This window comes from Nerophis ophidion, linkage group LG19 (assembly GCF_033978795.1).
Source record: "Nerophis ophidion isolate RoL-2023_Sa linkage group LG19, RoL_Noph_v1.0, whole genome shotgun sequence".
In the NCBI taxonomy this organism is placed as follows: Eukaryota; Metazoa; Chordata; class Actinopteri; order Syngnathiformes; family Syngnathidae; genus Nerophis; species Nerophis ophidion.
In genome coordinates, this window is record NC_084629.1 from 25,108,565 (window position 1) to 25,134,283 (window position 25,719).

The 25,719-nt window shown below is 41.6% G+C and overlaps 2 protein-coding genes across 6 annotated transcripts in view; one reads left to right on the forward strand and one right to left on the reverse strand.

Moving 5' to 3' along the window:
• The window catches only part of dgkh (diacylglycerol kinase, eta), a 156,479-nt gene extending 156,076 nt beyond the window's left edge, over positions 1 to 403 (reverse strand). For all 3 annotated transcript variants that reach the window (XM_061879650.1, XM_061879649.1, XM_061879652.1), the window contains exon 1: positions 205 to 403. In XM_061879650.1, the coding sequence (XP_061735634.1) occupies positions 205 to 252 (48 nt within the window). In that variant the 5' untranslated portion in view covers positions 253 to 403. The remainder of the gene's footprint in view (positions 1 to 204) is intronic.
• A 289-nt stretch (positions 404 to 692) lies between these two features.
• vwa8 (von Willebrand factor A domain containing 8) overlaps positions 693 to 25,719 on the forward strand; it is a 135,776-nt gene continuing 110,749 nt past the window's right edge. The window contains exons 1-7 of one of the 3 annotated variants that reach the window (XM_061879656.1): positions 693 to 1,000; positions 8,410 to 8,487; positions 8,559 to 8,692; positions 8,763 to 8,873; positions 20,582 to 20,749; positions 23,885 to 24,049; positions 24,124 to 24,173. In XM_061879656.1, the coding sequence (XP_061735640.1) occupies positions 862 to 1,000; positions 8,410 to 8,487; positions 8,559 to 8,692; positions 8,763 to 8,873; positions 20,582 to 20,749; positions 23,885 to 24,049; positions 24,124 to 24,173 (845 nt within the window). In that variant the 5' untranslated portion in view covers positions 693 to 861. The remainder of the gene's footprint in view (positions 1,001 to 8,409; positions 8,488 to 8,558; positions 8,693 to 8,762; positions 8,874 to 20,581; positions 20,750 to 23,884; positions 24,050 to 24,123; positions 24,174 to 25,719) is intronic. The other 2 variants (XM_061879654.1, XM_061879655.1) reach the window with 2 other exon arrangements.

Here is a 25,719-nt window from a genome sequence, read left to right on the forward strand (position 1 = left end):
AAGACGGGCTCACTTCGCCCGGAATCCCCGCTGGAGCTTTACGTTCGTTTCCCCAAATTCTTCAAATAAGCAACACATGTCAGCGAAAGAGGTTGTAAAGCACATGAAAAGTCCTTAAAAGTGCTAAATTGGACTTGAGTCATGACAGTGATAAAGACTCAAATAAAAGTGGAAATAAAGACAATATTAGGGTTTTGGACTAACCAGCTCCTCCCAGGCAGGGCTGCGGGTGTAATGGCAGACGTCCTCCATATCGGCGCCTCTCTCTATCGGTGCTCTGCGGGGAGACGAGACGCCGAGCTCGGCCGAGCGGAGATGGACTTGACGCTGCCCGCAGTCGCACGGTGCTCATACGCGCGCCGAATAGACGCGGCCGACTCCAACCGTCCTCCCTCGCCCCTCCCCCGGCCTCCCTCCTCCGCCGCCTCCGCCTCTGTCACCGAGGAACCTCCACAAAAACCATGTGACCCACGTTCAAGACGCGCAAGTTGAAGGAGTCGAGGATGCACGCGCCTAAATTACGTCACCTTTAAGATTTGTGTAAATAATTACATTTAGTCGCGTGTTTGGAATAAATACAAGTCACATAATAAATGTGAACACAATCTTAATATTGAAAATGCATTTGGATATATAAACTTTGAACGTCATTGCTGTGTTACGTCGGAACATCACAGTACTCGTCACTCCGTCTTGTTCCTACCCGGAACTTTTAACTTGCTGTACAACTTGTCCCCTTTCGAAAACAATCCGGCCAGTAAAAAAAAATGAGGTGACATATGTAACAAGCCGGTGTAGGACAAACCTGGATGTCTTCCGTTTAAATATTTGCAAATGTGGACGTAAGGAATTCCGTTAGATATGCATCCACAGATCCTGTGCAGCGGCACGGCTGCGGCTGTCGCTGCCAGGAGAATGAGGACTATCCTGGGCGCCGTCCTGGGGAAAGACGGCTGGATGTGGAGAAGCCATGAGGTCAAACTTCTCAACACCTCCGCTGGTAAAGTTATATTTCTGACCACATCCACATAATCAACAGCATTAACTTAGTTTACATACGCAAGGACGATTCAGCATACAGTGCAAGTGCTAACGTTCGTTATTAGGGATGAAACGATATCAAAATCTCACGGTACGATATAGGATAGGATAAGTCTTTATTGTCATTGCACAAGTACAACGAAACTTTGTTTTCAGCACAAACCTGTTCAAGATTGGACAAACACAGTGTACAGGGTTACAGAACAAGAACGCTGATGGGTCGCCAGAAGGCGCCCTGTAAAATATGGGAAAAAGGTAAACGCTGGGGATGGATGAGTAAAAAAATACAATCAAGACTGGGCTCCTAGGGGGCCCAGTTTCGGAGTGGGAAAAAACCTCCATTGCAAAGCACATATACATATTACAACATACATCTCGAGATGTCTTGTTCACGAGTGAGGGAAGAGTGGATCGTGAGATCGACAGGCGGATCGGTGCGGCGTCTTCAGTAATGCGGACGTTGTACCGATCCGTTGTGGTGAAGAAGTTGCTGAGCCGGAAGGCAAAGCGCTCAATTTACCGGTCGATCTACGTTCCCATCCTCACCTATGGTCACAAGCTTTGGGTCATGACCGAAAGGATAAGATCACGGGTACAAGCGGCCGAAATGGGTTTCTTCCGCCGTGTGGCGGTGCTCTCCCTTAGAGATAGGGTGAGAAGCTCTGCCATCCGGGAGGAACTCAAATTAAAGCCGCTGCTCCTTCACATCGAGAGGAGCCAGATGAGGTGATTCGGGCATCTGGTCAGGATGCCACCCGAACTCCTCCCTACGGAGGTGTTTAGGGTACGTCCAACCGGTAGGAGGCCACGGGGAAGACCCAGGACACGTAGGGAAGACTTGTGTCTCCCGACTGGCCTGGGAACGCCTCGGTATCCCCCGGGAAGAGCTAGACGAAGTGGCTGGGGAGAGGGAAGTCTGGGTTTCCCTGCTTAGACTGTTGCCCCCGCGACCCGACCTCTGATAAGCGGAAGAAGATGGATGGATCTCGAGATATCTAGCAACAGGTAATGGTGGTAGGCCGCAGCTCTTCAGGCGCTGACCATCCATTCATCACCCCTACGGGATTTGCGTTGAGGGCATTGGGTTGGGGGAGGGGGGTATATGTGTGGCGTGTATTTTTATTTGTGGATGTGTGTGTGTGTGTATATAAAAGCCCGTAGTGTAACTCTGTTCCGCGGCCTTAAACGATAGTTTAGTGTGGCTGACACGATACATAATTATTTGTTTAAGGGGTTATCCGGCTTAGTGTTGACATGGTCTAAAAGTCAAGCTTTCTAGCCACATTATTAAATGGCCAGGCTGTAAAGTTAAAAGTTTAAGTCACCACACAGTAGGTGTGGTGAAATTATCCTCTGCATTTGACCCATCTCCATGTTCACCCCCTGGGAGGTGAGGGGACCAGGGAGCAGCATCGGTGGCCGTGCTCGGGAATCATTTTGGGAATTTAACCCCCAATTCCAACCCTTGATGCTAAGTGCCGAGAAGGGAGGCAATGGGTCCCATTTTTAAGCAGGGATTTTAACTCACGACCTCCCAGTCTCAGGTTGTACACTCTAACCACAAGGCCACTGAGCAGGTACTCTGTAGAACCTTGTAGAACCAGTTTTCAGGTTTGATTAAAAATGTTTTGGGTCCACCCACAAAAACATTTGGTTAATTTTCGGTATAAATAATGTTTTTCCTTTACAATAGTGCATATTATATGATTTTATGGGGGAAAAATACTTCATAACAAGCTAACTTAAAGAGAATGTTTGCAATATTCACACAGAAGCCTTGAGGGCACCAACTTTCCAATGTATTTTACCCAGTGTATCCCGCCCTCTTACGAATACTAGTACGTAATGACATAATTATGTAAGGACATAACACATGCACGTGCATAAGCTTTAGGTGTTGTTTGCTGATAATAGCAATTTGGATAGTTAGTGTTAGCTGTAATTGAATGTATATTCTAACAACAACTTGACTGCAAATTGTTTGGTTCTTCTTTTGGGCTCTTTTTGTATGTGTGCACGCGCTCGAAACCACCGGGTGAGCAACAGCTGTACACCAATCATTTTATTTGGGCTGGTAAAGCATTTTTATTACAAATAATTTGTCATTGTGAAAATAATAGACATTTGTCGAACACGTGTTCTGTTAAAGGCCTACTGAAACCCGACCACGCAGTCTGATAGTTTATATATCAATGATGAAATCTTAACATTGCAACACATGCCGATACAGCCTTTTTTGTTTATTAAATTGCAAATTTAAATTTCGCGCAAAGTATTCTGTTGAAAATGTCGCGGTTTGATGACGCGTATGAGGACACGTGCGCGTGACGTCACGGATTGTAGCGGACGTTTTGTTCCAGACCCAATCCCAGCTATAAGTCGTCTGCTTTAATGGCATAATTACACAGTATTCTGGACATCTGTGTTGCAGAATCTTTTGCTATTTGTTCAATTCATAATGGAGACGTCAAAGAAGAAAGATGTAGGTGGGAAGCGGTGTATTGCGGCCGCCTTTAGCAACACAAATACAGCCGGTGTTTCTTTGTTTCCTTGTTTACATTCCCGAAAGATGACGGTGAAGCTTTACTATGGAACAGAGCGGTCAAGTGATCATGGTTCCCTACCACATGTCTATCGGCAGGTTTTGTGAGAAAATGGTGGTAATAAGTCGGCTCTTACTGTAGACATGAGTGGAGAGCTTGTGTTGTTCCTCGTGCACGTGTCAAAGAGGCAGCTGCTCTTTTCTCCTCCGACCGGCCGCCCCCAAACGTGGGATGCTTCCACCGTGGCGTAAGGAAAAAAAACAAAATCTCAGCCCGGCCCCAACGACTGCCTTCGCTTCGCCTCGTCGAGAAACATGGCTTCCCTCAGAGACACTAGCGGTCACCACACCTGTGGCCACACCCCTCCGACTTTCACTAAAACGCTAAAACACTAGTAACACAATAAGCAGATAAGGGATTTTCCAGAATTATCCTAGTAAATTTGTCTAATAACATCTGAATCGCTCTGCCGTCTAGTTTTTTTTTCTTTCTAGTCCTTCACTCTCACTTTCCTCATCCACAAATCTTTCATCCTCGCTCAAATTAATGGGGAAATCGTCGCTCTCTCGGTCCGAATCGCTCTCGCTGCTGGTGGCCATGATTGTAAACAATGTGCGGATTAGAGGAGCTCCACAACCCTTGACGTCACGCGCACATCGTCTGCTACTTCCGGTACAGGCAAGGCTTTTTTATTAGCGACCAAAAGTTGCCAACTTTATCGTCGATGTTTTCTACTAAATCCTTTCAGCAAAAATATGGCAATATCGCAAAATGATCAAGTATGACACATTGAATGGAACTACTATCCCCGTTTAAATAAGAAAATCTCATTTCAGAAGGCCTTTAAATCACTAATGGTAACATATGGTAGTCATGGGTGTTCTTTTTTAGATTTTTTTGCTTTGAAAAATGTTACTATGAGGAAGTTACAAACAGCCCCTTTTAAGGAAAAACTAGTTGAAACCATGACTGAGGTTAAAGCGTAATAAAACGTGCAATAAATATAGAAATTTTAAATGTAATAGTTAGAATTAAATGTTTTCTTACTCGAATATGTAAAATTGCCACAAAAAAAGATTCATGCTTTTGATCTCTTGCAGGATTTGAACCCACATCACTGAGTTGAAAGGCAGATTTGTTATGCACTCTGTCAAACGTCCTCACTTTCAGGTTGATGCCAATCTTTTGTTTTTAAAGGGAGAGATTCAGCCGTTGAAAATGACATGCAATTACCCAGAATTCTTTGCTGCAGCAGTACTACATTTTCAGCTTATTTTGGGGATATAACAACATACTCTATATTGTCAAAAGTATTTGGCCACCCGACCAAATGATCAGAATCAGGTGTCCTAATCACTTGCCCCGGTGTATAAAAACAGGCACTTGATGTTTTCAGCTAATTTTGGCAATATATCATCAATGTTTCTACAAACATTTGTGAAAGGATGGGCCGCTCTCAGCAGCTCAGTCATTTCCAGCGTGGAACTGTCATAGGATGTCACTTGTGCAACAAATCCAGTCGTGAAATTTCCTCGCTCCTAAATATTCCAAAGTCAACTGTCAGCTTTATTAAAAAATTGGAAGATTTTGGGAACAACAGCAACTCAGCCACCAAGTGGTAGGCCAAGTAAACTGACAGAGAGGGGTCAGCGGATGCTGAAGAGCACAGTGCAAAGAGGTCGCCGACTTTCTGCACAGTCAGTTGCTACAAAGCTCCAAACTTCATGTGACCTTCCAATTAGCCCGCGTACAGTACGCAGAGAACTTCATGGAATGGGTTTCCATTGCTGGGCAGCCGCATGTAAGCCATACATCACCAAGTCCAATGCAAAGCGTTGGATACAGTGGTGTAAAGCACGTCGCTACTGGACTCTAGAGCAGTAGCGACGCGTCCTCTGGAGTAATAAATCACCTTTTTTCATCTGGCAATCTGATGGACGAGTCTGGTTTTGGAGGTTGCCAGGAGAACAGTACATTTCGGACTGCATTGTGCAGTGTGGAATTTGGTGGAGGAGGAAATATGGCGTGGGGTTGTTTTTCAAGAGTTCGGCTTCGCCCCTTTGTTCCAGTGAAAAGAACGTTGAATGCTCCAGGATACCAAAACATTTTGGACAATTCCATGCTCCCAACCTTGTGGGAACAGATTGGAGTAGGCCCCTTCCTCTTCCAACATGACTGTGCACCAGTTCACAAAGCAAGGTCCATAAAGACATGGATGACAGAGTCTGGTGTGGATGACCTTGACTGGCCTGCACAGAGTCCTGACCTGAACTTAATAGAACACCTTTGGGATGAATTACAACAGAGGCTGGGAGCCAGGCCTTCTCGACTAACATCAGTGTGTGACCTCACCAATGCGCTTTTGGAAAAATGGTGAAAATTTTCTATAACCACACTCCGCAACCTTGTGGGCAGCCTTCCCAGAAGAGTTGAAGCTGTAATAGCTGCAAAAAGTGGACCAACATCATATTGAACCCTAGGGGTGAGGAATGGGATGGCACTTCAAGTTCATATGTGAGTCAAGGCAGGTGGCCAAATACATTTGGCAATACAGTGTATGTTATGCACTCTGCCAAACGTCTTAACTTTCAGGTTGATGTAAAAAACTTTTGTTGTTAAAGGGAGAGATTCAGCCGTTTAAAATGACATGTAATTAATTACTCATACTTCTTTGCTGCAGCGGTACTACGTTTTCAGCTAATTTTGGCGATATATCAACATATTTTTTTACAATAAAATCTGTTAGGAATGGTTGGAATATTGACAAATGCTTGTTGAAATGCTTGTAGAATATAGAAGGAAGGATACAAACAGTTGGACTTTGAAATGGTTTGAATAGAGAAATAATTTCATAGTAGAAATTATTTCAATGTTGAAGATCGGAAAGTGTACTGAAACATACTGTAGATATAGAAATTATGAATGTATGCTGTAATAGTTGGATTCAAACTTTAAGACTCAAATATGTAAAACTATCTGAAAAAGATGTGTGCATTTGGTCCCTTTTAATGTTTGAACCCACATTACTTGGATTAAAGGCAGATATGTTATCCATTTGGCCAAACATCCTCGCTGTCAAGGCGATGTACAACTATTGTTGTTAAATGTAGGGATTCAAATTCAAGTAATGCTTTTTTGCTAATTTCAGACTAAATACATGTTTATTTTTACTACAACAAAAATATATGTTTTGATAGTGTGGAACATCTACCTCCAGTCAAGGTTATTTTTTAGGTGGAAACAATGGCAAGTGTAAGTGAGAATGGTGGGAGGGGTACTAATTTTAGAAAAAATATGAATACTGTAAAAACGGGGAATTTTGGGGGGTAAAAAATACCAAGTTGTATTGTCCTATTCTAGACTAATGTTTAAAAAATAATTAAAGTACCAATGATTGTCACACACACACTAGGTGCGGTGAAATTATCCTCTGTATTTGACCCATCACCCTTGAGCACCCCCTGGGAGGTGAGGGGAGCAGTGAGCAGCAGCGGTGGCGGCGCCTGGGATTAATTTTTGGTGATTTAACCCCCATATCCAACCCTTGATGCTGAGTGTCAGGCAGGGAGGTAATGGGTCCCATTTTTATAGTCTTTGGTATGTCTTGACTGGGGTTTGAACTCACGACCCACCAATCTTAGGGCGGACACTCCAACCACAAGGCAAATGATGGAATAGTTTAAATAAGTTGAAACATGTGGGAGGAGTGGTCAAAAGAATAATGGGTTAATAATACTGTAAAATGGTGAATTACTGTAAAATCGACATTGATGTAGAACAATTGTTAAATGAGCCCGCCTATCCTGAAAGAGTTGGACATTTTTAATTTTGAACGGGATCAATCAGATGAACGGTTTGGGAGCTATAGGCGGACGAAGGAAGCAACAGATGAATAAATAGATACATTTTGGTGTAAAATAATATATTGTGAATGTTCAACTTTCACTTTCTGAGAAGCAGTGTCTTCTGCAGTGGACAATCTTTATATCAGTTCAGAAAATGCTGTTTCTCTGAAAAGTTAACAGGCAATTTAACTTTTAATAATATAAATACCTCAAAAATGTATGTTTAACTACCAATGATTGTCACACACACACAAAGTGTGGCAAAATTATTCTCTGCATTTGACCCATCACCCTTGATCTTCACCTGGGAGGTGAGGGCAGCAGTGAGCAGCTTTGCTGGCTTCAATATATTTTCCGGGTGATGGTTTATCAAGTCGATTCTCCTATTCCTGCCGTGTGCAGGATGTCCACTCACAGGGGACGAAGAGAACCCTTTGCTTTATTACCCCCGCCAAAGGGGTTATGTTTTCACCAGGGTTTTTTTTTGTGTCAGTTTTTAACAATATAACTCAAAAACTTATGGATGGATTTTGATTAAATGTTTAGGAAATGTCCATAATAACAATTTCTCTTATCTACTACGAAAGCACTTCTTCCGCAGGCTTCCTCTTTTCTCTCACCCTGCACAGAGGATTGTGGGAGATGTAGTTTATTTTTCAGACCAGTCAAAGCAAAAGCGCCAGAAAAAAACACACACCCAACAAATTGTTGTTTGACGCCGTCACACGTCAAGGCATTATTGTGAGGAGTTTCAAACCGCAATATCACGGCATCTACAAAAACATTACATCCCTATTAGCTAGTAAAATATTATTGAGCTTTCATTCAAGCTCTGTCAAATAAAAATAGCAGCTGATCCAAATGCAATTTTCACAGTTTACAAAGGCTTCTAAATAGTGACAGTCTTAACAAGAGACTACAGTGTTTTGTGTCAGAGTTGTGATTATTTATGACTGATAATAGTGCTGTGTTTTCTGCAGGCGACACAGTGATGATTGGAGACATTTCTTACAAACTCAAAACCCCACACAACCCGGAGTTGGTTCCTGTCAAACACAGTGCGTTAACATTTCTGCATGTCTTGCTTCAGGTTCACATGAAAATTTAACAGGTATGATATTTTCCTTAGTAGTTTCAGACTCCTTGCCTCAGGCGGTGGCCCAGCACCTGAGATGGATTATGCAGAAAGACCTCCTAGGCCAGGATGTCTTTCTGATCGGTCCCCCTGGACCTTTGAGACGCTCCATTGCCATGCAATACCTTGTGAGTATGCCACTTGCATCGTTCGCCAGATACGTTATTTGACGTCTACAATCTTTCTTGTATTTAAAAGGAGTTGACCAAAAGGGAAGTGGAGTATGTGGCTCTGTCCAGGGACACCACAGAGACGGACCTGAAACAGAGGAGAGAGATCCGGGCTGGGACTGCCTTTTACGTTGACCAGGTAGGAGGTGACTACCAAAGGAGAGAGGGCGCTTGAAGTTCCCCCTCATTTTGACACGTGTCTTAGGTTATCTTCAACCAAATGTGTATTTAGAATTACATGCTCACAATTAGGTGCGCAGCTATCAATTATTTTCATAACCAAGTAATCAATGGATTAGTTTGTTCAACAAATCTAGTCATCGGTTACAACACACTTCAGAGCCTCAATGCGTAGGCCTGGGCCGATAACATTTGCTTGACGATTTATTGACCTACACATTTTTGTAGATCAAAAATATTATTGTCAATAATAGATTACGAACAAATTACCCTCTGATGTAGTGACAGTATATAATAATAAAGCAGCTATATTCTTTTAAATGCAATAAACATGTGTTTCTGGTATATTTTAATATTATAATCAATATGTCAACTTTTGAATATCCTAGTAAATAAAACTAATAATAAAAATAAAATGTACTCTGTCACAATTATCGATATTAAAGTAACATTGATAGTCACACACACACTAGGTGTGGTGAAATTAACCTCTGCATTTGACCCATCTGGGGAGCAGTGAGCAGCAGCGGTGGCCGCGCTCGAGAATCATTTTGGTGATTTAACCCCCAATTCCTACCCTTGATGCTGAGTACCAAGCAGGGAGCTAATGGGACCCATTTATATATATGGTATGACTTAGCCGGGGTTTGAACTCACAACCTACCAATCTAAAGTAGATCTCAGGCCGGACACTAACCACAAGGCCACTGAGCAGGCTTATCGCGGTATCGTTGAATGTACTAAAAAGTACTTATACACACACTAAAATCTTTTAACCAAGTTGTTTTTTTTTTAAATAACTAAAATACATAGACCCACAATATACTCTATGGGGCAGAGGAATCATCAAATATTGTTCTGGCTTCATAAGAGCCATGTTATTTTTATTTATGTGTTGAAATTTGTTTATCTTGTTGGTAAACGTTTTATAATGTTTTTAAATAAATGCAAATTGACTGATTATTTTTGTTTCACTTCCGGTTTATGTGACGTCACGCAAGTTCACTTCCTGTTGCAAACACCATGTTTCAACTTGAAACTGTTGGGTAAAAATTGATCACTGTTCAAAGAAAGCACAGCCTTGATGTTGAAAATAAATGTTGTATCTTATCTTGGATATGGATTAATGGATACAATGAAACACAATTAAGCATACAAAGTCAACTTGTTTTTCCCCTGTACTGGTACTTTAAAAGTCACTAGAAGTGCTACATCAGGGGTCTCAAACACGCGGGCTAATTGCGGCCTGCGAGATGTTATTTTGCGGCCCGCACCTTAAAATGAAAATTTAATGTTGGTGCGTCCCACAAGTTTTTTATGAATGCTGCTTTACAGCATCATACTTGTAAACCCTCGATTTTTCCGGGAGACTCCCAATCTTCAGTGCCCCTCCAGGAGAAGTCATTCTCCCGAAATTCACCCTAACAACAATACTAAGGGGGCACCGTGGAGGCACTGCCTTTAGCGTGCTATACAACCTGTACAAACAGCACGCCAGCTCATCCACATATTGTATTTGGCTTCAATCGACGCAGTAAGCGACTGCACGACATAGTTGATCAACAGCCACACAGGTCACACTGAGGGTGGCCGTATAAACAACTTCAACACTGTTACAAATATGTGCCACACTGTGAACCCACACCAAACAAGAATGACAAACATATTTTGGGAGAACATCCGCACCGTAACACAACATAAACACAACAGAATAAATACTCAGAATCCCATGCAGCCTTAACTCTTCCGGGTTACAATATACACCCCTGCCCCCCCCCCCCCCCCCAACCCCACCCCCTATTGTAGCCCGGAAGAGTTAGGGCTGCATTGGATTCTGGGTATTTGTTCTGTTGTGTTACGGTGCGGATGTTCTCCCAAAATGTGTTTGTCAATCTTGTTTGGTGTGGGTTCACAGTGTGGCACATATTTGTAACAGTGATAAAGTTGTTTATACGGCCACCCTCAGTGTGACCTGTACGGCTGTTGATCAAGTATGTATTGCAGTCACTTCCGTGGGTCTGCAGAAGCCTCATACAATATGTGACTAGGCCGGCACACTGTTTGTATGGTGGAAAAGCGGACTAGACGGCAGATTGTAGACGACGCTAAAGGCAGTTCCATCACGGCACGCCCTCAATATTGTTGTCCGGATGAAAACTGGGAGAATGATTGCCCCGGGAGATTGTGGGAAGGGGCACTGATATCAGGGTGTTTCCCGGAAAGATCGCGAGAGTTAGCAAGTATGTTTGTTTGGGCGGGAAAGACATTCAAAGAAGGTGAATTCATTAAAAAGTGCATGTTAGATTTTTTAAAGAAATATTTTCTTGCGGCCCAGCCTCACCCAGTTTCTGCATCCAGTGGCCCCCAGGTAAATTGAGTTTTAGACCCCAGTGCTAAATGGTGTCATCCACTAATTTGCATCATTAGCCATGATGCATGTGCATGTATTCGTAATTGATGCTGTAAGAGAGAGCGATAATGTGGGTAAGACTAAAAGTGTGTAAAAAACATGAAAAGCAAATCAAATGTATTTTAAAACAAAAATGTCCTTCTGCTGTTTCTTTTTGTCGTTTTGTTGTTACTGTTACAATCAAGACTGAGCTGAAAGTGAGTACTTATAAATGCGGTAGAGTGATGTGTTCATTTATGTGAGCGTTTCCAAAGACATGGCTATTTTGGTTTTAAAAAAGTATGTGAAAAGCTCTGAATACTCGCTAAATAGAGTGACAATGTAGCCAAGAAAAACATTTCCAAGAAATCATTCATCTGCTCTGCAGTAACTGTTCTAAACAAAATTAAATAGGCCACACTGTTTGTAGTTGAGATAGGCTCCAGTACCCCCGGCCACCCCAAAAGGGACAAGCGGTATAAAATGGATGGATGGATGGAAGTTTCTCTTGTATGTCTGTTGCTGTGTGTAGCTGTGTTTTTAATTGTGTGATCGAAGCCTTATCAAATAAAAATTCATGTTTTAATGTAGAAAACAAATAAAGCCATATTCTATTTTGTTCTATTCTATTCTAAGTTAGCTACATAGATGCCTCCTGCTGCATTTTCTTATTCTCTGGCAGACCAGATGTGTGCGAGGTGTGAAAAGAAGCAGGGTTACCCAATATGCCGCAACTTCCTATATTAAGTGAAGTGAATTATATTTATATAGCACTTTTGTCTAGTGACTCAAAGCGCTTTACATAGTGAAACCCAATATCTAAGTTACATTTAAACCAGTGTGGGTGGCACTGGGAGCAGGTGGGTAAAGTGTCTTGCCCAAAGACACAACGGCAGTAACTAGGATGACGGAAGCGGGAATCGAACCTGCAACCCTCAAGTTGCTGGCACGGCCACTCTACCAACCGAGTTATGCAGCCCCACTTACTATACAGAGTTATACAGACAGGCTACATTCGCAGACAGTCCCGTTGTAAGGTGTTAATGAGTGTGGACCACCACAAATATGGGAAACACTTAATTCAGGGGTCGGGAACCTTTTTGGCTGAGAGAGCCATGAAAGCCAAATATTTTGAAATGTATTTCCGTGAGAGCCATATAATATTTTTTAACACCGAATACAACCAAATGCGTGCATTTTTAAGTAAGACCAACATTTTTAGAGTACAAAAAGTCTCTTATTCTTTTTAATAAAATTGTTATTCTGAAGCTAACCAATGATAAATAAAACACTTTTTTACCATCAATGCAACTTCTTGAACAGGTGCAATAGAAATTGGATGGATGGATTAAAATGCATGGGATTGTTTTATATTTTTAACGTTATTTTCAACGCTGCGATTACCAGTGAAACTATTCATTACTTATCCTGTTAACCAATGTCAGTTAAGATTTATCTGAGAGCCAGATGCAGTCATCAAAAGCGCTGCATCTAGCTCGAGAGCCATAGGTTCCCTACCCCTGACTTTATTGAATCCAACATAAGAGCAAAAACATCTATTAATTTGACCTTAAACATTACTAAAGTTAGCTTACAATTTGTCTTTATTTTTCTCAAGCAGTCACGCTTCCCCTGGAGTCTTCCTGCTTATATAAATTGCTATGTGCACCCAAACCTCAACATCCCATTACTTCTCTTATCTGAATTTATCACTCAGCCTGTTTGGTCGCTCTAAAACCACAAGAGTACATATGTACTGTATGTTAGTCAACATGTCTACAGGGAATCTTTGAACTTCACACTTGGCAGGAAATCCGTCTTTCACTTCCCTTTCCGAGGTTTTAAACCGTTTCATGTGTGACTACATCCAGCCTGGCCAAGGTGTGGCTTGGTGTGTCCTTGAAAAACCGCGGCCAGAAAGTGATGTTTTGCAGACTCACAATGGCACGGCAGCATGGACATTCAACAGCCACGTTCTCTCCTTACCTTACCGACTGGTCGCACTCAAACTGTTGACTTTGCGGGCCGTGTAACCATGGTGACTAGCCGTGCCCCATTATTCAGTGTGGTGTATCTAAGGAGAACTTTCTGCTCTCACACAGTAATCCACATAAACCCAGTTATCGCCAGTTTATTGTTTCCTAATAATAAATCAGAGGAACTTTCTCCGCCTGCATAATAGGCTGCATTTTATACTATTATATTGTAGTCACTAGAAGCACTACCACCTTGGTGTTTTATCACTGCATCAATTATCAGCTTACAGGTTTGGTCTTGTAACCAGAAAACCCACGGCCAATTAGTGCTAATAGTGTGATATAAATAGACTGCAACCAGTGTTGGATGTTGGTATTATGCAATGTGCAGATTATCATTAATAACTGTCAGGATGATTGATCTTGTTAAGTGCTTGTTCATGCCCCTGCGTGAGAGAGTGTACCAAGGTCTTTGCTTTGGTGGATTATTTTAAATCGTTACATTTATTTTTATAATGCCAGTTGGCAGTTATCGTTAATAACTGGCAGGAGGAGTGATCGCATGATTTATACAACACATACCTTGCCTACATGCATCTGCCGGTGTGTGAAAGTTTGTGCCTCAGGGGTTTGAATTCGTGTAATATTTTGAGTCTTTTTATTTATTTATTTTATGCAAGGTGGCCGCTATCACTAGTAACTTGCGGGAGGAGGGATTGCTTTAATTATATGACTTCACTATGTTGTGCACACATGGGCCTGTGTGTGAGTGAGCATACCGTGGGCTTTGAATCATGGACTTTTTATAGCCCCTCTATTTATTTCCCATAAGGCAAGGTGGTGGTCATCATTAATAACTGTCAGTAGAAGCGATTACATTCATTGGATGACGCGTAGTGTATGCACATGCCAGCATGACAGTAAGTGTACATTTTGGCTTTGCGAGTTATTGTTGTTATTGTGAGTCTTTCTATGTATGTATATTATGCAATATGGCAGTTATCAATAATAATCGTCAGGAGGAGTTGTCACATTATTTATAATATGACACATATGTTTCCTGCATGCATGTGCCAGTGTGTGAACAATGGTACTTTAGGCTTTGACTTTTTGATATAATCGGAGTCTTCCTATGTTCTGTATTTCTATTGTGCAAGGTGGCCACCATGGTGGCAACTGGCGGCAGTAGGAATTGCAATATTACTGTATATGTCTTCCATGAGCATGTTGTGCACGCATGTGACTGTGCGTGACGGACCTTACTTTATAGACTATTTCTGTCTTAATAACTGGCATGAGGAGTGGTTAGATTAAATGTCTGAGACGAAAACATTGTGCGTACATGCCCGTGTGTGGGAGTTTGTATCAAGGGTTCGGACTTTGTGAAATTTTCCATGTTGTTCAGTTTATTTTTACATCGCTCGGTGGCTGTTATCGTTAATAACTGGCAGGAATAGGGGCTGCTTTAATGATATGACCTGACTATGTTGTGCATGCATGTGCCCGTGCGTTAGCGACCATACCATGGACTTTTTTAAGTCGTGTCATTTATTTTTATAAAGCAAGGTTGTTGTTATCATTAATAACTTTTGAGAGGAGTGTTCACTTGAGTTGCATCAATTACAAGAGACTTTTAGTATGTGTTGTGTGTACTGTATGCGCTTGTATTTTGAGTCTTCTATTCTGCAAGATAGCGGTAGTTATTAGTAACTAGCGGGAGGAGCAATCGCATGATTCGCTTATAGTATGTGTTGTGCTTTTATGCAAGTTGGCGGTTGTCATTAGTAACCGGTGGTAGTTCTGTTTTTTTACTTTGATCCAGACCACACCCACATTCCTATACATTATGTCATGCATACAGCTGTGTGCAATGTCAAGCAGGCATGCACCTTTAGTGGCGCAGAGTTTCGTCCTCCCACGCGCCCTCCTCAAAATGAAAACAGATGTGCTGGTTGCCATGGAAACAAGCCGATGGACAACATTATTTCTGGTCGTCAAAGGTGCGAAGGAGCTCGCTCACTCCCCTTTCTCCTTCTTCACACCTGATTTGGATTTTTGGAGCCCAAAATAGCGTTCATGTTTGTGCGAGTTGACATGTTGGGTTTGTTCCACGTGTATTAATACTGGCCTGTGGGTGGGTGATAACTCCTTTCCTGTATGTGACAGGTGTGTTCAAGGCATAGTGGGTGTCATTTAAAGATCCGCTTTCTTTAGGAGGTGTGAGTCATGCTGTTTTTTTAAGGGTTAGTCCTTGTGCGAACGCTTTATTTTTATTTAATTTTTCTTACCACTTCTTTTCAGAGTTTGTACACCAGATTAGTCACAACGGCATAATCAGAGTTTTTTGGGAGTTTTCCACTTAGCAGCCACTCATGTTAAGCACCCTCATGTAAATAGCAATAAGCTCGGGGATTTTTATAGATTTATTAAGCACGCTTTACTGTTGTTATTATCGCACATACAACCTCCAGTAAGCCTCTTCGCAGCACTATGATTTCACAATGCAAATCTGCACTAGTAGTAACTCATAGTAGATGTAAACATTCTGTAAAAGAAGTCATGTCGAGCCATGTTTCGCGTTGTTAGTTTTATTTTGGTAGAGTTTTACTTCCCGTTTTCCCCCATACCCATTGGCTTGACATGACCCTCGGTCTTAACATTTTTGTGTACGAAGAACTTTGATTTACAGTTGCACCTCAACTTGCAAGCTTTAATGGTTCTGTGGCCTAGCTCTTAACTCGAAACACTTGTATCTCAAAACAACGCATTCCATTGAAATGAATTGAAATCAATTTAATCAGTGCTTGCCCCCAAAAACAGAAGCATTTTAACATGTAACATGCCTTTTAAAAAGTAAAACAAACTTTTAGATAAGATAGAAATAATTGTATAAAAACAATACAATACAATGTATCAGTCATACTGGCTGGGGATGTAATATAACTCATGTTTTTGCTTGTAACTTAAAGCACAACAATTAGCTGAGGGACAGCTCTTATCTCAAAGCACTCCTAAGTTGAGGTATCACTGTATTGGACATATATATATATATAATGTATATAATATATATATATATATATACAGTATATATATATATATTTATATATATATATATTAAATGTATGTGTATATATATGTATATAATATATATATATATATACAGTATATATATATATTTATATATATATATATTAAATGTATGTGTATATATATATATATAAAAGTATACTTATATAGGCTTATATATGTATATATATTTATGTATGTGTGTGTATATCTATCTCTCTCTATATATATATATATATATCCATCCATCCATCCATTTTCTACCGCTTATTCCCTTTCGGGGTCGCGGGGGGCGCTGGCGCCTATCTCAGCTACAATCGGGCGGAAGGCGGGGTACACCCTGGACAAGTCGCCACCTCATCGCAGGGCCAACACAGATAGACAGACAACATTCACACTCACATTCACACACTAGGGCCAATTTAGTGTTGCCAATCAACCTATATATATATATATATATATATATATATATATATATGTGTGTATTACGTAAAGCTGTGTGTCATTAGTACTTTTTATTATCCATATTTCAGCTTTTTCTTTTACATTGTGACTGTTCGCTTCATTCATCCCATTTTCGCCATTATGTAAAAAACTTTTGTTTTAGCACTGCATTAATCACTGCATCTAAAAAGTTAAAGTTGAAGTACCAATGATTGTCACACACACACTAGGTGTGGAGAAATTTGTCCTCTGCATTTGACCCATCCCCCTGATCACCCCCTGGGAAGTGAGGGGAGCTGTGATCAGCAGCAGTGCCGGGCCTGGGAATAATTTATGGTGATTTAACCCCCAATTCCAACCCTCGATGCTGAGTGCCAAGCAGGGAGGCATTTTTATAGTCTTTAGTATGACTCGGCCGGGGTTTGAACTCACAACCTACCGATCTCAGGGCGGACACTCTAACCACTAGGCCACTGAGTAGGTTACGTATGTATGTATGTATATATGTATATATGTATATATATATATATATATATATATATATATATATATATATATATATATATATATGATATACAAACCCTGTTTCCATATGAGTTGGGAAATTGTGTTAGATGTAAATATAAACGGAATACAATGATTTGCAAATCCTTTTCAACCCATATTCAATTGAATGCACTACAAAGACCACATATTTGATGTTCAAACTCATAAACTTTATTTATGTTTTTGCAAATAATAATTATCTTAGAATTTCATGGCTGCAACACGTGCCAAAGGAGTTGGGAAAGGGCATGTTCACATCACCTTTTCTTTCAACAACACTCAATAAAGGTTTGGGATCCGAAGAAAATAATTGTTAAAGCTTTGAAAGTGGAATTATTTCCCATTCTTGTTTTATGTTGAGCTTCAGTTGTTCAACAGTCCGGGCACTCCGCTGTCGTATTTTACACTTCACAATGCACCACACATTTTCGACGGGAGACAGGTCTGGACAGCAGGCGGGCCAGGAAAGTACCCACACTCTTTTTTTTTTACGAAGCCACGCTTTTGTAACACTTGTCTTGCTGAAATAAGCATGGGCGTCCATGATAACGTTGCTTGGATGACAACATACAGTATGTTGCTCCAAAACCTGTATGGACCTTTCAGCATTAATGGTGCCTTCACAGATGTTTAAGTTACCCATGCCTTGGGCAATAGTACACCCCCATACCATCACAGATGCTGGCTTTTGTACCTTGCCCCTATAATAATCCGAATGGTTATTTTCCTCTTTGTTCTGGAGGACACCACGTCCTCTGTTTCCAAATATAATTTGAAATGTGGACTCGTCAGACCACAAAACACCTTTCCACTTTGCATCAGTCCATCTTAGGTGAGCTCGGGCTCAGCCAAGCCGGCTGCGTTTCAGAATATTTTTGATAAATGAGTTTGGCTTTGCATAGTAAAGTTTTAACTTGCACTTACAGATGTAGCGACCAACTGTAGTTACTGACAGTGGTTTTATGAGGTGTTCCAGAGCCCATGTGGTGATATCCTTTACACACTGATGTCGGTTTTTTATGCAGGACCGCCTGAGGGATCAAAAGTCCGTAATATTTTCGCTTACGTGGAGTAATTTCTCCAGATTCTCTGAACTTTTTGATGATTTTACCGACCGTAGATGGTAAAATCCCTAAATTCCTTGCAATAGCTCGTTGAGAAACGTTGTTCTAAAACTGTTCGACAATTTGCTTACCAAGTGGTGACCCTCACCCCATCCTTCTTTGTGAATTACTTAGTATTTCATGGAAGCTGCTTTTATACCCAATCATGACATCCACCTCCTCCCAATTAGCTTGCACACCTGTGGGATGCTCCATATAAGCGTTTGATGAGCATTCCTCAACTTTATAAGTATTTATTGCCACCTTTCCCAACTTCTTTGTCAAGTGTTGCTGCATCAAATTCTAAGGTTAATGATTATTTGCAAAAGAAAATTTTTTTATCGGTTTGAACATCAAATATGTTGTCTTTGTAGCATATTCAACTGAATATGGGTTGAAAATGATTTGCAAATCATTGTATTCCGTTTATATTTACATCTAACACAATTTCCCAACTCATATGGAAACGTGCTTTGTATGTACTGTTTATATATATATACATATATAAATAAATAAAACATACATTATACATACATACATGCTGGTTAATAACCATAAGGCCTCGTCGTTCCGTCTGTTTCACTGGGGCCGCAAAGGCTAGCAGCTCATTTGTAAATTCAGGTGAAACCCAGAATATCTTGCAAAGTTTGTTCATTCCTTCAATTAGATTTACATGGTGAAAAACATGACACAGGCTCATAACATGCAACTCAATATATTTTAATCCTTCTTTTTATATTAATTTTGATGATTGTAGCTTAGATTTTATAAAAACCTGTCCTATGTCCCCTATGTCCTCCCTGAAACCAGACTGAAAGGGTTTACAGAGATTTTTAGACACCAAATGTTAATTTATCTGCTGTGTAATATATATTTTTAAGGATTTTTGAGATAAAGGGAAGGTGACACATCGGCCGGCAGTTAACCATGAGGTCTGGTTAGGTGTTTTGAGTAGAAGATGAAAAACCGCTTTTTTGAATTGTAAGGGAACAGTGCCAGAGGAAAGTTGTACGTTTATAATATTTAGCACTGATGGTCCTAATATTACAAACAGCTCCTTGATAAGTTTCACAGGAAATGGGTCAAGTAAAGATGTTGTTTGTTTTGTCCCATTTACAAATTGCAGGAGTTCCTCTAATGTTATTTCTTTAAATAGAAAGAGATTGTTTTGGAGGGCAATATTTACATACATTCGTATCTGCGTGAGATTGATACTACTTGGATCATACCTTTTTATTCGTAAACTTTGGGAGTCTTTCGGTCGCATACATCAGATATATATTATGATAGTTTCAGTATTGAGGCAATTTGTTTTTCCACTCTACTGGTACTTTTGAAGTGAATTGAAATCTCCCTGCGGCTATATTCCTTATTGAACTCACGACGTCTGCAGGGCCAAATTGAAGACATTGACGGGCCGCAAATTGGACACCACTGGGTTAGTGTGACAGTGATTGTTGAAAAATGAGATGCGTCAGGTGCATCAAAGAGTTTTATATATTTAGAGATTAATATTTGAATGTTAAATCGCTGTAGAATGTTACTTAAAAGGTTACCTGTACAGTTAAAAAAGGAATTAATGGGGTTGAGGTGAAGGACTGTCCAGGCATTTTGCAATTCTGATATTATGACCACCGTGACTACCCTATCACGCTCTTTGCCATTCCTGTGTCCTCTTACGTTACCAAACAATTATCAGATTACAGTTGTTGAAAATGGACTCCAGAGTTAAAATTAGAACATCTGGTCTCCAGTATAGTTATAGCTCTTATTTTTTTAAACGTCTCCTCTTACCACACAACACGCCGCATGTGCATGACACACATGCCTAAATGGCGCACCGCGGACTCTGCGGTGCGCCCAGACAACTTAAGTTTCCTGCCAGCTGACGTCGAGGAGCTTTTTGATTCTATTCTGATTGTAAATGTTCCTACACACACACACACACACACATGGGCACACATTGTAAAGAAATGGCTTGTGGGATAAAATAGCCCTCGTTTTTTGGGAGGGATTCAATCTTGTCTGAAGTTTGTTTGAATTCCTGGGAAGCAGCAGATGATGACATCATCCAGCAAGATTGTTCCTTAAAGCAATTTTTTTATTTCATTAATGACCAAACTTGTGTGTTTTTGTACGTCAGTGTGCAGTTCGGGCAGCCATTCAAGGCCGAGTTCTGGTTCTGGAGGGGCTGGAGAAGGCTGAGAGAAACGTTCTGCCTGTCCTCAACAACCTGCTGGAGAACAGAGAGATGCAGCTGGAGGACGGACGCTTCCTGATGGCGGCCGAACGCTACGACAAGCTGCTTCAGGTGTGACACACTCGCCCATGTTTCACACTTTTTCTCACGGTTTGTAGGTTTTTGTAACAGGCGGTGTAAGCAGATCCTTTTTCTGTATTTTTCTGTTAGAACTCTAAAGTACATTTAACTCTTGGATCCACTACCTACTACTACCTACACTCTTCCACAAGTGGAGTCAAAAATGACCGCAATTAAAATCAATGCGTTTATGCCAGGGGTAGGCAACCCGCTGCTCCGGAGCCGCATGCGGCTCATTGATCACCCTGATGTGGCTCAGCTGCATAGTTGTCGGCCCCCCGATTTTCCGGGAGGTTTCCAAACATCAGTGCTTTTCCCGCGGTAAATATTCTCCGATTCAAACCCGGACAACAATACTGAGGGCGTGCCGTGTTGGCATTGCCTTTAACGTCCTCTAAAACATGTCGTCGCGCCCGCTTTAACACCATCCTATCTGCGTACCGGCTGGTCACATGTAGTATTTGACTAATTAACACACTTAGGTGCCTGCAAGGCATACTTGGTCAACAGCCATACAGGTTACACTGAGGGTTGTGATATAAACAACTTTGACTCTCTTACTAATATGCGCCACACTGTGAACCCACACCAAAAGAGAATGACAAACACATTTCGGGAGACCATCTGCACCGTAACACAACATAAACACAACAGAACAAATACCCACAATCCCATGCATTCCTAACTCTTTCGGGTTACATTTTACACCACAGCCCCCCCCCGACCCCGCCCCCCTGGTGGTAGCGAGGGTGTATGATGTAGCCCGGAAGAGTTAGGGATGCTTGGGATTCTGGGTGTTTGTTCTGTTGTGTTTATGTTGTGTTACAGTGCGGATGTTCTCCCCAAATGTGTTTGTCATTCTTGTTTAGTGTGGGTTCACAGTGTGGCGCATATTAGTAAGAGTGTTAAAGTTGTTTAAACCGGCACCCTCAGTGTGACCCGTATGGCTGTTGATCAAATATGTCTTGCAGTCACATACGTGTGATTGCAGAAGCCACATGCAACATGTGACTGGGCTGGCAAGCTATTTGTACAGGTTGTAGAGGGCGCTAAAGGCAGTGCCATCATGGCACGCCTTTATTATTGTTGTTTGGTTGAAAATCAGCAGACATTCGATAGAATAGTTGCTCTTAGATTCGGGAGCCTCCTGGAAAAATTGGGAGGGTTAGCAAGTGTAATGCTGTTAAGCGATAGTCATATAAAACTCGCGGGTAGCACTAACATTAAATTTTCATATTAAGGTGTTAATTTTTCCCATGGTTTGTGAACACACCGTGTCTGCAAAGAATGAGGAATCTGTCGAGGGGTAAAACACAGAAATGGTTGTGCACAGAGGAAACATTCACTGGACTTGGGCCCATTTTTAGCATAAACTTCACAATAAAAACCTTAATTTTAAGGTGTGGCGGTTAATAGATTTCAGTGGCTCAGCACATCACAACACTATCCAATAAATTAACAAGAAACCTTGAAGAAGAAAAAACAGACAAATATGAACAAATGCATAATGAAGTAACAAAACTATTATTTGTATGTGTTTTATTTTTATTTTTTTAAAACATGCATTTACTGCATTACCTTTTACAAATCTGCAACTTTTTGAATGTAAAACCTTGGCTTTTTTTTTCTCGTAAGATTACAAACAACTAATATTTACTATTCTTGCAGTATGCACATTTTCTAATTCTAAAACTATTACTTTATTCTTGTAATCCTACAACTTTAATTACATGCATTACCGCTATTTTAAATGTTAAATGTTTACTTTTAGTATAGGTAATCGTAAGGTAAGCTGTAGAAGTAAATGTGTAACAAACCTAATGAATACGTCTTTCAACCCTAAGTTTATCCTATGATTTTGTCCTTGTCTGGTGTCCACTTGTCTCGCCCTATTTTCGTTCGGATTCTGAATCCTTGTTTGACTTTTCAGTCATATTCTCGGGTTTATGTTTACAACGAAATCATAATTTTGGGGTACGTAAATAGAAAAGTTTGTATTCTCAGGGCATTCAACTGATCGCAACGCGACTGTTTGTTTTGTCTTATAAGACGTTTTGCCTAGTAGGCTTCAGCAGTTCATGATCATAGACTTAGATTGGTCAGATATAGTCTAGCAGCTGGTGTCAAAATCCCAAATATTTATATTACAAAAACCAGGAGGGTGTTCCTGGGCAGGGATAGTATCACCCCATCGTAGTGAGAAAAACAACTGCTTTGATGCAAACAAGGTTTGTGCGAATCGGTTCGCAGCCGAGTGTGAAGCGACCGGAATGAGAATCAGCACCTCCAAGTCCGAGTCCATGGTTCTCGCCCGGAAAAGGGTGGAATGCCATCTCCGGGTTGGGGAGGAGACCCTGCCCCAAGTGGAGGAGTTCAAGTACCTAGGAGTCTTGTTCACGAGTGGGGGGAAAGTGGATCGTGAGATTGACAGGCGGATCGATGCGGCGTCTTCAGTAATGCGGACGTTGTACCGATCCGTTGTGGTGAAGAAGGAGCTTAACCGGAATGCAAAACTCTCAATTTACCGGTCGATCTACGTTCCCATCCTCACCTATGGTCATAAGCTTTGGGTCATGACCGAAAGGATAAGATCACGGGTACATGCGGCCGAAATGAGTTTCCTCCGCCGTGTGGCGGGGCTCTCCCTTAGAGATAGGGTGAGAAGTCTGCCATCCGGGAGGAACTCTGCTCCTCCACATCGAGAGGAGCCAGATGAGGTGGTTCGGGCATCTGGTCAGGATGCCACCCGAACGCCTCCCTAGGGAGGTGTTTAGGGCACGTCCAACCGGTAGGAGGCCACGGGGAAGACCCAGGGAAGACTATGTCTCCCGGCTGGCCTGGGAACGCCTCGGGTTTTCCTGGGAGGAGCTGGACGAAGTGGCTGGGGAGAGGGAAGTCTGGGCTTCCCTGCTTATGCTGCTGCCCCCGCAACCCGACCTCAGATAAGCGGAAGAAGATAGATGGATGGATGGAAGGTTTGTGCGAGGTTTGTACACAAAATAATATTTTTTTTCGGTCTGTGGTTCGTAAATTAAAAGGTTCTAACAATGAGGGATTCTTAAATTGAGTTTATGTTGTAATTCTATTTTGTACAATCCTCATCTTTTCTGTGTTGCATGGTTATAGGAACACACCAAAGAGGAGCTGGACAGCTGGAAGATTGTCCGCGTAAGCGAGGATTTCCGGGTCATCGCTCTCGGTCTGCCCGTCCCCAAGTACAAAGGCAACCCTCTAGATCCTCCTCTCCGCTCTCGCTTTCAGGCTAGAGACATCTATTATCTTCCATTTAAGGTGCATTCCATGAGTGTTCTTTAGGACCCCAAAAAAAACATTGCCCTAACAAAGGTGGTGTATTTTGTGTTCAGGACCAGTTGGAGTTGTTATACACAGCAGGACCGAATATAGCTGCAGAAAGGTGAACCCCTAAATATTACAAACGTAAAAAAGTATTTTTTAAAGCAAAGTTTCCACCAAACAATACAATTTGGAACAGTAAACACAAATGTGTTTCCATACGTTCCATGTGTTCTAACGGTTCACTTTGCTGACTACTGCCAATGATTGGTGCCCTTAGGGGTAGGTGTCTACGGTAGGGTGTCTACTCGTTTTCCACCAAGGGCAGTATACTGAAAAATCAAAGAACGGTGGGGTGCCATTTTGTATTTTTATGTATTTACTGGTACATTTTGTAAAAAGGCTTAACAAAACAGAGTTATTTAGAGAGAGAGTGTGTTAGAGACAAAGCGAATTGAGAGAGAGAGAGAGAGAGAGAGAGATAGAAAAAAAGTCAGGGCGAGTTGGAGGGAGGGAGGGAGGGAGAGAGAGAGAGAGACAGAGAGAGAGAGTTAAACAACAGCGAGTTAGAGAGAGAGAGAGTTAGAAAAAGAGTCAGGGCGAGTTGGAGGGAGAGAGAGAGAGAGAGAGAGAGAGAGAGAGAGAGAGAGAGAGAGAGTTAAAGGGTGAGTTGTAGAGTATCTTTGAGAGAGACTTATAAAAAAAGAGAGCGAGAGTTGAGATTACCCGTTTAGGGTGAGCAAATCAAGCGCTACTTTTCTCTGACCTGCCCTGTGTTGTTTTGGGACTTCTTCACCGATTCAGAGGAAAACATTTGTGCACTATTAGCGCCAAAAATGTTCCGCAAAGGAGGGGACAAAAACATTTAGTTTCAACACATCAAACCTTATCAGCTACCTGTAACACCAGCATCGCTAGGGTAGTTTTTCTTCTATGTCCCACTCTCCCGTGTGGAGGGGGTCCGGTCCGATCCGGTGGCCATGTACTGCTCGCCTGTGTATCGGCTGGGGACATCTCTGCGCTGCTAGTCCGCCTACGCTTGGGATGGTTTCCTGCTGGCTCCGCTGTGAACGGGACTCTCGCTGCTGTGTCTTGGATCCTCTTTGGACTGGACTCTCGCGACTGTGTTGGATCCATTGTGGATTGAACTTTCACAGTATCATGTTAGATCCGCTCGACATCCATTGCTTTCCTCCTCTCTAAGGTTCTCATAGTCATCATTGTCACCGACGTCCCACTGGGTGTGAGTTTTCCTTGCCCTTATGTGGGCCTACCGAGGATGTCGTGGTGGTTTGTGCAGCCCTTTGAGACACTAGTGATTTAGGGCTATATAAGCAAACATTGATTGATTGATTGATTTTGAAAGCCTTTGAAGTTGCCTGTTGCCAAAGACAGTGCCTTTAAGCCAGCTAAAATGTAAAAAAAAAATATTTATGGATGTATTTTTGGTGATCGGTATTTGTCTTGAGAAGCAGGTAGTGATCTTTATCAGCTTGAAAATAAATATTGCGTTAATGTCAATCGATGTGTTCATTCATCCAGGTCATTGTATACTCACGACATTCAGTTGATGGCAACTAGACCGTTTGTTGTCTTAGAAGATGTTTTGCCTCAATCAAGTAGGCTTCATCAGTTTCTGCTCATAAACTTTGCTTGGTTGGATCAGA